The sequence below is a fragment of the Aotus nancymaae genome, unplaced genomic scaffold (assembly GCF_030222135.1).
Source record: "Aotus nancymaae isolate 86718 unplaced genomic scaffold, 86718_ANA_hifiasm-v0.15.2.pri h1tg000006l, whole genome shotgun sequence".
Taxonomy (NCBI): Eukaryota; Metazoa; Chordata; class Mammalia; order Primates; family Aotidae; genus Aotus; species Aotus nancymaae.
In genome coordinates, this window is record NW_026988417.1 from 37915979 (window position 1) to 37929581 (window position 13603).

Consider the following 13603-nt stretch of genomic DNA (forward strand, 5'->3'; position numbering starts at 1 on the left):
TGTCATTCTGCTGCCTTTTTTCAGAGATGCCCTGCCCAGCGAGGAGGTAGCCTAGTCACTGTCTGCCAGCAGAGGCGTTGCTGAGCTGCCGTGGGCTCTGCCCAGCTGTTGTGTGAACTTCCTTGTAGTTTTGTTTATAGGGGTGTAGTTAGAACTGCCTCGGTAATGGCGGTCTGCCTCAGTAATGGCGGACTTCCTCGGTAATGGCAGACTGCCTTAGTAATGGTGGACTGCCTCAGTAGTGGCAGACTGCCTCAGTAGTGGTAGACTGCCTGGGTAATGGCAGATGCCCTTCCCCGCACAGAGCTGGACTGTCCTGGGTCCAGCTGTGCTTGCTGAAACTGTCAATCCAGAGCATTTCAGATTGCTGGTCTGTCTTTGTGTGGGTAGGACCAGCCAAGCCAGATTACCTGGCTCTCTGTTTCAGCCCCCTTTTCTTCAGTTGAACAGGTGACTGTCTCCCAGGTGTTCCAGTCGCCAGTTGAAATGGTGCCTGGATTTGTGTGAGTTTTTGTGCAGAGACCCGCTGCACTGGCTGAAACAGCCATGCTGGAGACTTGTGGCGCTTTTTCACCTGGGAATCTCCTGGTCTGTGGGCAGTAAAAATTCGTTTGGAAATGCGGCGATCACTCACCCTCTGTGTTTTTGCTGGGAACTGCAATCCAGAGCTGTTCCTATTCAGCCATCTTGGATCCTCCCCCTGCCCCCCGACAAACAATAACTTTTACATTTTTTCCTTTATATAGTTGATTTGACGCTATGGGCTTGTAGCTTATTTCCTGGATGTTATAAAGCATTATTTGAATAGTAAGCTGGTATAGCATTCACCTCAGCAGAAAGTTTGGTAATGGTAATTTATTATTCAAAGGAAGGAAGTAGAGCATAAAGCAATTTGTCAAGCTTAAAATGCATTTCCTAGTACCATGCACTCTGAGTAACAAAAAAGAAGCAGCAGCAGCATTTATTAATGAACATCAACTTGAATGTGGTCATTGATTTTTTTTTTCCTAATGTGTTCTCAGATTGGTGCTCTCCTCTGTCTCAGACTATTTTGCTGCCATGTTTACTAATGATGTCAGAGAAGCGAGACAAGAAGAAATAAAAATGGAAGGTGTAGAACCGAATTCATTGTGGTCCTTGATCCAGTATGCTTATACAGGTAACAAGTTTGAAAATGTAAATTAAAACTTCTTAGATTGATGTTGTATTATTAGATTTTGGATTTCTGTCTTTAGAAAGCATGCCATCGCTAACAGTTAATTCTTCTATTGTCATCAACCTTTTGTATTTAACCTGGTGATAAATTAATATCTCCATATTACAACCTTTAAAATGGTTCTCATAATTAAACTTTTGAATGTCCCTTTAAAATGCTAACATAAAAATTAATGAATTATGTAGTGTCAAATTTTTGCATTTAAAATTTGAGAGTTGGCTAGGTATAGTGTCTTACCCTTGTAAATCGCAGCCGAGGTGGGATGGATGATCGCTTGAGTTCAGATCGCTTGAGCCGAGGTGGGATGGATGATGCTGCAGTGAGCCATTGTTACACCACAGCACTCCGGCCTGGGCAATAGAACCAGACCCTGTCTCAAAAAAAAAAAAAATTGAGAGTTATACAGGTATATTGTAGATCTAAGTTACTAACTAATGCATAATTTAAAAATTTTGAAAATAGGCCAGGTGTGGTGGCTCACGCCTGTAATCCCAACACTTTGGGAAGCTGAGGTGGATGGATCATGAGGTCAGGAGTTCAAGACCAGCCTAGCCAATATGGTGAAACCCCAGCTCAACTGAAAATATAAAAATTAGCTGGGCATGGTAGTGCATACCTGTAATCCCAGCTACTCGGGAGGCTGAGGCAGGAGAATCACTTGAACCCAGGAAGTGGAAATTACAGTGAGCTGAGACTGTGCCACTGCACTCTAGCCTGGGCAACAGAGCAAGACTCCATCTCAAAAAAAAAAAAAGTTTCTGAAAATAAGCCATTAGTTTTTATTTTAGTAGATGTCTCAAACAGCTAATAATTTTTTCCACAGTTAGGCCTTTTCTTTTTGAAATGTCTTAAATCATGTAGGTCTGTAATATATGTAATGAGTTCTTATATGAAACCACTACTGTTAACATCAGTTATTTTATAAAAGAAGGTTAATGTAGTTCCATAGCTAATGGGATTTCTTTTTATCATTAAGGCCGCCTTGAATTAAAAGAAGATAATATTGAGTCCCTGTTATCTACAGCTTGCCTTCTTCAGCTTTCGCAGGTTGTAGAAGCATGCTGTAAGTTTTTAATGAAACAACTTCATCCATCCAACTGTCTTGGAATTCGTTCTTTTGCTGATGCTCAAGGTTGTACAGATTTGCATAAAGTGGCTCACAATTATACTATGGTATGTATTTTTTGAAAGTGAGAAAGCCTGTCCTGCATATGCATATTTCTTATTGTTGCAGGCTTATCTACATGTTGCTGTTTTCCCATGGCTCTGCCATGTGTCTTGAGACTGAGCTTCATTGCCTAGTGTGTCATATTTTCATTGAGTTATAATGGGAAAGCACCAAGTAATACTTCTCCTGGGCATATGAATCAAGCCCTAAGTTATTACAGTCACTGGGAAGCAGAACAGTGGCCTAGGACTGTTTCATTAAGATTTTCAGATTTGCTGCTTTTTAAAACAGGACTCTCCCCAAACATTTTACTTTGCTACACATAGATGAAATTCTTTAGGATTGTTCACATATTCATTGATAGAAATTGGTGACAGAACTTGCAACATATTGGTAGAGGACAAATGAGAGGCTTTTTATTAAGGATAAATCTGACTATGTAGAAACTGTTTACAGCCATGTAGAATGATGTTTTTATTCATTATAGCAAATTATATGCTCAATATATAATAGAGGAGGTTCTGATTTAGTAGGCTGAAGGGTAATAAAATGAAATAATCTGTACCACCAACCCCCATGACACAAGTGTATCTGTATAACAAACCTTCACATGTACCCCTGAATAAAAGTTAAAAAATGGATGGACCTAGGATAGTAAGAAAATAAGGGCATGTTGAGCACATAGGGTTAGAACCAGCCTTTGTGGTCTTAGCAGTAGAGGGGTACAGGCAAGGGAGGGTGTGTGGATTTTTAAGGAATGATCATGTTGCCACACTGTAGCAGTTAGTTCTTCACACCTGGACAATGACTGAAGACTGTTGCTTTGAATGCTTTAGTTTAGGGCAATACAGTTTCTAAGAGAAGGAAAAATGTAAACATTCACATACATGTACATAGTTATGGATATCACTAGTTTTGTCAACATTTGGAAAATGTATTTTGCCTACCCTCTCCTCCATCATTCCATTGAGAGATTGAGAATGCTTTAGGAATCTTTCATTAGAGAAATAGATATTTGGAAAAATTCTAAGAATAGGTATTTACAAACTATTGGGAAGATCAATTCTGTCTACTTCATGAGCTTGGTGTGAGGATTAGATGTTCTGATTAACACTCAGAACATTGATTGGCATGTCATATATCCAGTCAATGAGTCTCATTCCATTGTTGTCATCATCATTATATAGATTTCCTCTATCCAACACAGTAAGAATTTATGGGAGGGAACAAAAGCACTCACAAAACCACAGCCTTTATGACTGGTTTTCTTCCCTATGGTGTAATCATTTCTCAGGAATGTTTCTTGTTTATGATAGTCACAGAGCCTCAACTGGTAAAATAAGAGATTGTACAACAGGACAATAATATATAGCCCTAGCATGCTATTAGGTTGACATTTAAAAAATTAAGTCCATTGAAATGTTTTTCTTCCCTTAGTCTTTATCATTCTTTGTAGATTCTCATTTTAACCATACACCTGCAATTTCAACTACTTTTTTGAATGAGATGAATATATATAAAGTTAGATTTTTTTCTTTATAATCAGTTTATAATTTGAATAATTATCTTTTTTCTGGGAAGGAGTTTTATTCAGGTGAAACCATTTGTATGCATTTAGGTCACTCCTGTTGTTTACAGTAGAGGCATGATTGCTGCTTTAACGCTTACACAGAAATTAAATTTAAATTAGCTGGATGTTTTTAAAGCTATTTTCATAGTCAATTAGTTGTGGTAGATTTTTTTTCTCAAGGCCATTATTTAACATTATTCAGTTTCAACAGAGACATGAAATTGAATTCTAATAACAATAAGTAATTTAGAGGCAGATTGCCTGATTTGAATTGTTGCTATGGGAACCAAATGAAAATGTATAGCAGAATTCAATCTTCAGTTTAAATAAATCTCTCCATAATTTCATTTGCTTAAAAACTATTCTAAAAGGGGAAAGGGCACAATGCTAGCAAGTATTTGGTAGCATGACAGTTGTATGTATTACAATATGGATTTAAAATATAAAGCATAATACCATGCCAGTGAGTTTAATCAGTGAATGGTGTGTGGACTGGGGATGTTCACTGATCCTGTGCGAATACAAGTCGTAAAGGATGAGGAGTCCTCCCCAGGATCCATGAATCTAGAAACCTGTTTTCTCATTCTGCCTGCCACTGAACATGACTTGGAGCAAGTCATTTAGCCTCTAAAAGAGTCTTAAGACTGCTTGTATCATTACAACTATTTAATGTCATTTTGAATTTATGACACAAGTATAAACATTTAATTTTAAAACTTAAAATTGTCTTTCTCAATCTAAAAGACATAAAAAACATTGAAATCTGCGAAAGTACCTGCTTCAAAACCAAATTAATACTTTTGAAAAGTACTTTGTGTTTAACCTTGAGTTCAGTAGTATTTCATAAGTTGTTAAAAAACTCAATTTTCACTCAATATAAATTATACTAGAATGGAATGGACATTATTCTGAAATAGATATATCAACAATTTATTAAGTGAATATTTACGTGATAGTCCTTCTGTTACTGATGAAATGCAATTGATGGCATTTGAAAGTACAGCAGAGTTATACCAATGTATAAATCTGTCAATTATACTATATATGTTTAAGGCATTGGAAATATATATTATTATTTCAATTTCTTCAGAAACTCACTTAACATTTTATCCTAAGTATCTTTCCATGTATGTAGCTACATGAACTTTGCCTTTGAAATTTTTAATGCCTGTTTAATATACAGCTCCCTATACTGAACATTTGTCTATTTCCCATTTTTTTCCATTATAAATAATAATACAGAGAATCACTGTTAGGTATTTAGCTTTTTTGCTTATGAATTATTTATTAAGGTTTAAACTACAAGTGGGATAACTGGGTTGAGAATTTCAGCATTTTTGTAGCTCTTGCTATGTGTTACCAAAATAATGTCAGTATGCAATTCAGTAGGACCTTTTGCTTCAAGCCATTCTAGTATGCAAGTTTTATTAAAATGTGTTTTTGAAAATGATAATCTATCATTTAAAATAGACTCATTTGGACATCCTTGAACAAATCATGATAAATTGAAGCAATTGAACTTCATTAATTATTCACGAATGGTTTTCCCCTTTAGAACTTCTACTGATAGGAATGTCAAGCTAACATATATTTTAGATCAGTACCTCACTCAGGTTACCACAGGCTATATGGAAAATATAATTTTCATTTTAATATAGAAGATAGTTATTGATAGTCCTTATCTCTAGCTCTGATTTAAACAGCCTTAGCTTCCTTCTTTAGTAAACCTCTGCATGCTGAGATAGCAATAATACATCAGAAGTATGAAAAAAACATTAAGGGACAATATGTGTCTAGCATTTGTACTTATATTATAACTATGTAAACTATCCATTCATTAAGACTTATAACCTTTCAAATCAGATGGTTTTCCTTCTCTCCAGATTAGTTAGCATAATAGCCTATCAGGGTCATCTCACACCTAACGGCATTTTTATTTCCCATTTCAAATTATGGAGGATTTGATTCTAATGTGAGGCCAGGACTGAGTCATCTTCAGTCTAAAGTCCTGATCCCAGGGCATTATAGGTCACTATTTTTATTTTCCCTTTGGTCCTTTTTCCTATGAGATCAAAAGAACTTTGTAAATAAATTATATTAGAAGAGATTAAACATTTAAAAACAGACCCTTAGAAGAGATTAAAAATTTGAAAACAGACCAAAAATCCTAGATGGTCTTATAAATAACATTAAAATGACCTTAAAGACCAATTTGGTTGTAGTATAGCCCTAAGGACAGATACTCATTCCAGGGAGGATCTGAGAAGACTTCTGTGGTCTAGAATGGTTCTGGGAAATCTAGCCATCCTGGAGGCCATTTCTGAGTAAGAGAAGTAACCAAGCTCTCTATGTATTTGGCTCCACTACTGGCCAAATTCTTCAGCACCCACAAATCCAACCACGTCTGGTGTCAGAGTATCATACCTCCCAGTGTCTAATTCATTTTTTCTCTCTTCCTTCAAAAGAATTGCCAGTAGTATTTCCTAACTTGCGTGAAGCAATACTTTAATATCCCAGGTCCATTTTTTAAATGTAATAAATGATACTTTATTACATTTAATTTTTTAAGCACTTTAATTCTTATATATGTTTAACAACATAATTGCAGTTTAATTTTTTTTCTCTGCTGTGTTTGTTTCCTAACAAATAGTAATACATTGTAACGTCTAAAATATAAATTGTGTTTTGGTATCTAACACAAAAAACTTTTAGTTTATTCTAAGTAAATTGTGATGGTCAGAAGGAACAATATTTTTTATTTGCTATTTCTTCCCTCTAGGAGCATTTCATGGAAGTAATTAGAAACCAGGAATTTGTATTATTGCCAGCCAGTGAAATTGCAAAGCTCTTGGCTAGTGATGACATGAACATTCCTAATGAGGAGACAATATTGAATGCACTTCTTACTTGGGTCCGTCATGATTTGGAACAGAGACGGAAAGATCTAAGTAAACTTCTGGCTTATATTAGGCTACCTCTTCTTGCACCACAGGTAATTAATAGGTACTTGTTTATAGGAATTTTTCTTGGCCTATTCTATCAAAGAAAGTAATTTTACATGTATTCCTATGAAATATGTAGGTGAAAAGATAGTAAACTTATGTTTTCAATCAAGAAGGTCTGGTTACCTAAATTACATCAATTAAGTAACAATTCTTTTTTTTTTTTTTTTTTTTTTTTTGAGATGGAGTCTCATTCTGTCACCCAAGCTACAGTGCAGTTGCACGATTTCAGCTCACGGCAACCTCCACCTCCCAGGTTCAGGTGATTCTCCTGCCTCAGCCTGCGAAGTAGCTGGGACTACAGGCGTGAGCCATCATGCCCTGCTAATTTTTGTATTTTTAGTAGAGATGGGGTTTCATCACATTGGTCAGGCTGGTCTCAAACTCCTGACCTCAGGTGATTTGCCTGCCTTGGCCTCCCAAAATGCTGGGATTACAGGCATGAGCCGCTGCGCTGGGCCTCAATTAAGTAACATTCCTGATTTTGGGTTAGTAATTTAGTTGACTCAGATACAAACCTATCATACCAGTTGGAGGAGAATTACTAAACTGTTAATAAAAGGAATACTGGACTCTAGGAACCAGAAAATTTAGATTAATTCCTTTGCCACATGTTTATTAAGTATCCACTAAATATTGAATTCTGGTGATATATGAGAATAATAAGGTATATTAATAGTCGAAGCTCTGACATTTTAAAACTTTGTGACTTGTCATATTCACACCACTCAGTTTCTTCATCTGTCAAGTAGAGATAACGTCTTCCCTGACTATCTCACAGGATTATTACAATGATCAGAAACGTGCTCTATGACATAAAATGTGCTATGAATAAAAATGTTATTATTTCAGAATTGAGAGATTAGAGATTAGTTGATGCATTCCAGACAACCAGTCATAACATTTACATGCATAGTTTTCCCTTTTTTACAATTTTCACTGGACTATATAAAAATGTTCTCTGCATACTTTGCTGCCTATCTCAAGGCCTTGAATGGTAAGAGGCCTTGAAAGCAGAAAAAGAATGAGTTGTTTCTGTTCAAGGTCAGACTTTCTTTTTCTTTTTTTAATTTAAAGTGCCATAAGTGTTCTCTTATTTGCAGTTATCTTGAGCATAATGTATTATTTCCTGCTGCTCTGAGCAAAAGTTACTGTTTGTTCTTTATGTAACAAAGACAGTAATCATTGTGGATGCTTTGTAAGACCTTTCTCCTCAGATATAGAATATTGTATGAATACATATGACTGAAACTCTGTAAGTTGATGATAATTCAGGAAAAGTAACATAATAAAATGTTTCTCTTTAAATCAGATTTTTTAAAGGGAGTTACATTTTTACTGCTACTTAGCAGATTTTTTCAATTTTTTTTTTTTCTGTCACCAGGCTGGAGTGCAGTCACGTGATCCGGCTCACTGCAACCTCCACCTGCCGGGTTCAAGCAATTCTCCTACCTCAGCCTCCTGAGTAGCTGGGACTACAGGTGCGTGCCACCACGCCCAGCTATTTTTTTTTTCTTTTTGTATTTTTAGTAGAGACAGGGTTTCACCATGTTGGCCAGGATGGTCTTGATTACCTGACCTCATGATCTGCCCGCCTCAGCCTCCCAAAGGGCTGGGATTATAGGCGTGAGCTGCCGCGCCTGGCCTAAAAATTCTTTCTAGTTGAAATCAAATCAAATCTGAAAAATCCTATTAGACTTTGAAAAGAAGCTGTACAATTAAGTAACCTGAAAATTGACTTTACTTCTGCAGTTTCGAATATTTATGATACTATAGTTGCACAACTCTCATAGACCTTTAAAATGTCTTTTATCCAGGATAGTCCTGCTAATCCTAGCCATAAGTTCTTAGGGTTGAAAGGCATTTTGGAGATCATTTGTTCCAACACTCATTGTACAAATGAAGTGACAGACCAAAAAAGTAAATCCGTATGTTCAAAATCCCAGTGTGATTGCATAAATTCCTCTCCTTCTGTATTGTAGTTTTATTTGGCTGACATCATAGGGCTAATGAGAGGCCGAGGTGGGACTTGAACCCACGTACAGTTCTGTACCTTGCCCATTAAACCATTCTGCCTCTTGAGTGTACTGTGTGTAAAATTGCTGGGGGTAGCAAGGAGATGGTATCAGATGGAGGAAGAAATAGATTAAAAAATAAATCAGTGATTATAATGAGATGAAGACTATGATAGACACATAAATGTGGCATTCTGAAAATAACGGAAGTAGCCCACCCAAAAGAGGGGGGCTGACGAGAAAGCAGGGAGAACTTCTTACAGTGTTATTTGATCCACATTATGAATTAGTTACCCAAAAGAGAGGGGCATGATACCCGGGAGAAGTAGGAGCTTGTACTTCATTATAAAGTCATGAGCAAACATAATGTGTTTGGGAATTTGAAGGTAGTTTGCACGGCTAGAGTGCAGAAATAAAAGGGGGTAAAGTCAAGAGATGGGGCTGAAGAGGGGAATGGACCAGAACGTGGAGAACCTCTAGTCATGCCAAGGAGTTTGAATTTTATCCTGAAAGCAACGAGGAAGCACTAAAGGATTTTTTAATAGGAATGGCATAATTATAATTTTATTTCAGAAAGATTACTATAACTGCATTGTGGAGAATGAATCTGAGGGGTAAAAGCCAAAAACCCATTAGGAAGGCTTTTGGAATTCAGACAAGTGAATTGGGCATACTCTGGCAGTGGATGTAGAGAGAAATTACCAGGCTCAAGAGCTATTTATGAGGTCAAACTGACAAAACTTAATGACTGAATGGTGAGGGTGAACAAAAAGAGGAATCAAGAATTTGTGCAATTAGGTTAACTAAAAGGTGCCATCAGTTGAAACGGAATATAGAATGAAGAGCTAATTCAGGGGATGGGGAAGAAGTTGAAGAATCATGTTCCCAAAGCTTCTTGGCACCTTTAATCCTTTTAGAGTCTAAGGACTTAGACTTTTTTGAAAACTATTTCTTTAGATTGCAAAAGGAAAGAGAATGACACTGGCCAAGGAGTACATAAGAGTGCTTGGGATGGAACCCTAGGAAACAAAATATTTAGTGGTTATTCCCAAACCTGGCTAAATAATTGGATTGTTATTAAAAATTGATTTCACACTTCAAAAAGGTGAAAGTTTTATCATCATCAGATGCTACAGAGAAGACAAGGAGGGAAAATCCAGTGGGTTAGCCCAGTGGTTCTCAAAGTGTGATCCCCAACAGGAAGGTCAGTGCCTTTTGGGAACTTCTTGGAAATATAGATTACTAGGCTTCACCCCACACCTACTGAATATGAAACTCTGGGGCTGGGGCCTAGCAAATGGTGTTTTAATAAGTCTTCCAGTGGCTTTGATGCACCCTAAGTTTGAGAACCATTTTCTACCATAAGTAGTGGTAATGGGAGCTACATTGCCCTATATAATTTAAACGAAGTTACTTTACCTCTCAGTGATAATACTGTGCTGCACTATTGTGACATTTAGAGATATTGACAGTGTTGATTTTTTTTCATTGCCAAAAGTGAATGGCAAGATTGTAGAATTAGAGTTATCAAGTAATAAAGTTGTGAAGTAGATACTAAAATAATGAAGAAAATGTTGAATTATATTCTGTATGTTTTACTTTAAAAGGTTGGAAAACATAGCAATTATTAAATTGCCACATGCCAATCAAATAATAAATTACTAATATTTTTAAAATTGAGATTAAGTCTAGTTACCAAGAGAGTTTATTTTTGTGAAATAGTTTCTTTTCCAATGATACCAACTAAATGAGATTTTATCCTACTCTGTTAATATAAGACATTCTATTTAGTCCAGCTAGAAGGGATTCAACTTACATATAGTAATTTTATCATAGTGTCTCCAACAGTAGATTCTTAAAATAATGTAGGAAATAATGCATGTGATTGTAATCCTCTACCGAATGATCATTTTTGTATGGATTTTCTTTTCTTTCTTTCTTTTCTTTTTTCTTTTTTCTCTTCTTTTCTTTCTTTCTTTTTCTCTTTCTTTTCTTTTCTTTTTTTTTTGACAAGTTTTGCTCCTTTTGCCCATGCTGGAGTGCAGTGGTGCAATCTCAGCTCACTGCAATCTCTGCCTCCTGGGTTCAAGTGATTCTCTTGCCTCAGCCTCCCAAGTAGCTGGGATTACAGGCGTGTGCCACCACAACCAGCTAATTTTGTATTTTCAGTACAGATGGAGTTTCACCATGTTTGCCAGGCTGGTCTCGGAACTCCTGACCTGTCTTGGCCTCCCAAAGTGCTGAGATTACAGATGTGAGCCACCAGGCCCAATCTTTGTATGGCTTTTTAAAAAAACTGAATAATCTAGGAGACAAGTATTTATGGTCATTTTATTTTTATTTTGAGGCAGGGTCTCACTCTTATTATCCAGACAGGAGTGCTGTGGTTTGATCATGGCTCACTGCAGCTTCAACTTCCTGGGCCCAAGAGATCCTCCCACCTCAGCCTCCTGAGTAGCTGGGACTACAGACACACACCACCACGCCCAGCCACTTTTTAAAAATTTTTATTTATTTATTTATTCTTTGAGATGGAGTCCTTGTCGCTCAGGCTGGAGTACAGTGGCACAGTCTCTGCTCACTGCAACCTTTGTCTCTTGGGTTCAAGCGATTCTCGTACCTCAGCCTTCCGAGTAGCTGGGATTACAGATGCATGCCATCATGCCTGGCTAATTTGTGTATTTTTAGTAAAGACAGGGTTTCACCATGTTGGCTAGGCTAGTCTCGAACTCCTGACCTCAAGAGATCCACTCCCTCGGTCTCCCAAAGTGCTAGGATTAACAGGCATGAGCCACCAGGCCCAGCCAGTTTTTTTTTTTTTTTTTTTTTTTTTTTTTTTTTTTTTTGAGACGGAGTTTCGCTCTTGTTACCCAGGCTGGAGTGCAATGGCGCGATCTCGGCTCACCGCAACCTCCGCCTCCTGGGTTCAGGCAATTCTCCTGCCTCAGCCTCCTGAGTAGCTGGGATTACAGGCACACGCCACCATGCCGAGCTAATTTTTTGTATTAGTAGAGACGGGGTTTCACCATGTTGACCAGGATGGTCTCGATCTCTTGACCTCGTGATCCACCCGCCTGCCCAGCCAGTTTTGAAATTTTTTTGTGGAGATAGGGTCTCACTATGTTGCCCTGGCTGGTCTTGAACTCCTGGATTCAAGTGATCCTCCCACCTTGGCTTCTCAAAGTACTGAGATTGATTTTATTTTACTTTTGAAAGCATTCCAGACATTTTAACTTGATAAAATTTTAAACCATGTGAATAGAAATACTAGGGCATATATACATTATCTAAAAGATTTTGACATCAAAATTGTTTTTTGTTTTTTGAGACAGAGTCTTGCTCTTGTTGCCCAGGCTGGAGTGCAGTGGCATGATCCCAGCTCACCACAACCTCCACCTCCTGGGTTCAAGTGATTCTCTTGCCTCAGCCTCCTGAGTAGGTGGGATTACAAGCGCCCACCACCACACCCAGCTAATTTTTTGTATTTTTAGTAGAGACAGGGTTTCACTATGTTGTTCAGGCTAGTCTCACTCCTGACCTCAGGCGATCTACCCACCTCGGCTTCCCAAAGTGCTGGGATTACAGGTGTGAGCCACTGCGCCTGGCCCACACCTAACTTATTAACATTTTCAATGTTCAACCTGAATTTACAAGTATCTGAGTCTTCACTATTCTGCTCTCAGTTTAGTATTGTTTTCTACAGAAAGTCAGAAATATAAAATGAGTCAGTATTTACTTTAGCATTCTTTTAGTTTACAAGGTCTTGATACTAAAACAACAACTTTTTTTTTGAGACAGGGTCTCAGTCTGCCACCCAAGGTTGAGTGTAGTGGCACAATCATAGCTCACTGCAGCCTCAAACTCCTGGTCTCAAGTAATTCTCCCACCTTAGCCTCTCGAGTAGCTGAGACTACCGTTACTGTGCCCCACCACACATCTGACTAGTTTTTTAAAATTTTTTATAGAGACAGGGTCACACTTTGTTGCCCAAGCTGCTCTCAAACTCCTGGCTTTACGTGATGCTCCTGCCAAAGCCTCCCAATATGCTGGGATTATAGGCATCAGCCACCTTGCCCAGCCTCCAAAACATTTTTTGAACATCTGTACAGTTCATAAATTATTCACATTCTATTTGTGTTTGAGGGGACAGTTTTAGAGCAATAGTCATAAAGTGAGCAAATATGAGTGAGGATAAAAATTTACAAAATGAAAATTGATTCCTGTATTCTGAATGCTTTCATTTTAATAATTTGCTCTTCTTGTACAGCAGATAAGGCATTTAGCATTCACCAAAAATGCAGAGTACATGAAAGTATTTTGTAGTTTTCTCTCAGTGTCTTCTGAATAGTTTTCTAAATGATATTTGGTTCCTCCCATTTGATTAATCTGATACTTGGATTAATGACTTTTTAACTTAAATATAATTAATCCTACTTATTTATAATTTATAGATACTATCAGTATTATTAGGAAATATACATTGCTTCAAATTGCAGTGACTATTACGTCTCCTGAGTTTACTTTCTACATTTTTTTCACATTTATTTTTATTTAGAGATGACTAAAATAATAGTATATAATACTATTATTTTAAGTAATTATTTAAGTATATTAAGTAACATGAACATTAAA

The 13603-nt window shown here is 37.2% G+C and overlaps 1 protein-coding gene across 6 annotated transcripts in view; it reads left to right on the plus strand.

Annotated features, from left to right (window-relative positions):
- KLHL5 (kelch like family member 5) overlaps positions 1-13603 on the plus strand; it is a 92624-nt gene that overhangs the window by 44614 nt on the left and 34407 nt on the right. For all 6 annotated transcript variants that reach the window (XM_064366413.1, XM_064366400.1, XM_012474952.3 and 3 more), the window contains 3 exons: positions 1023-1159; positions 2193-2389; positions 6734-6946. In XM_064366413.1, coding sequence (XP_064222483.1) covers positions 1023-1159; positions 2193-2389; positions 6734-6946 — 547 coding nt within the window. The remainder of the gene's footprint in view (positions 1-1022; positions 1160-2192; positions 2390-6733; positions 6947-13603) is intronic.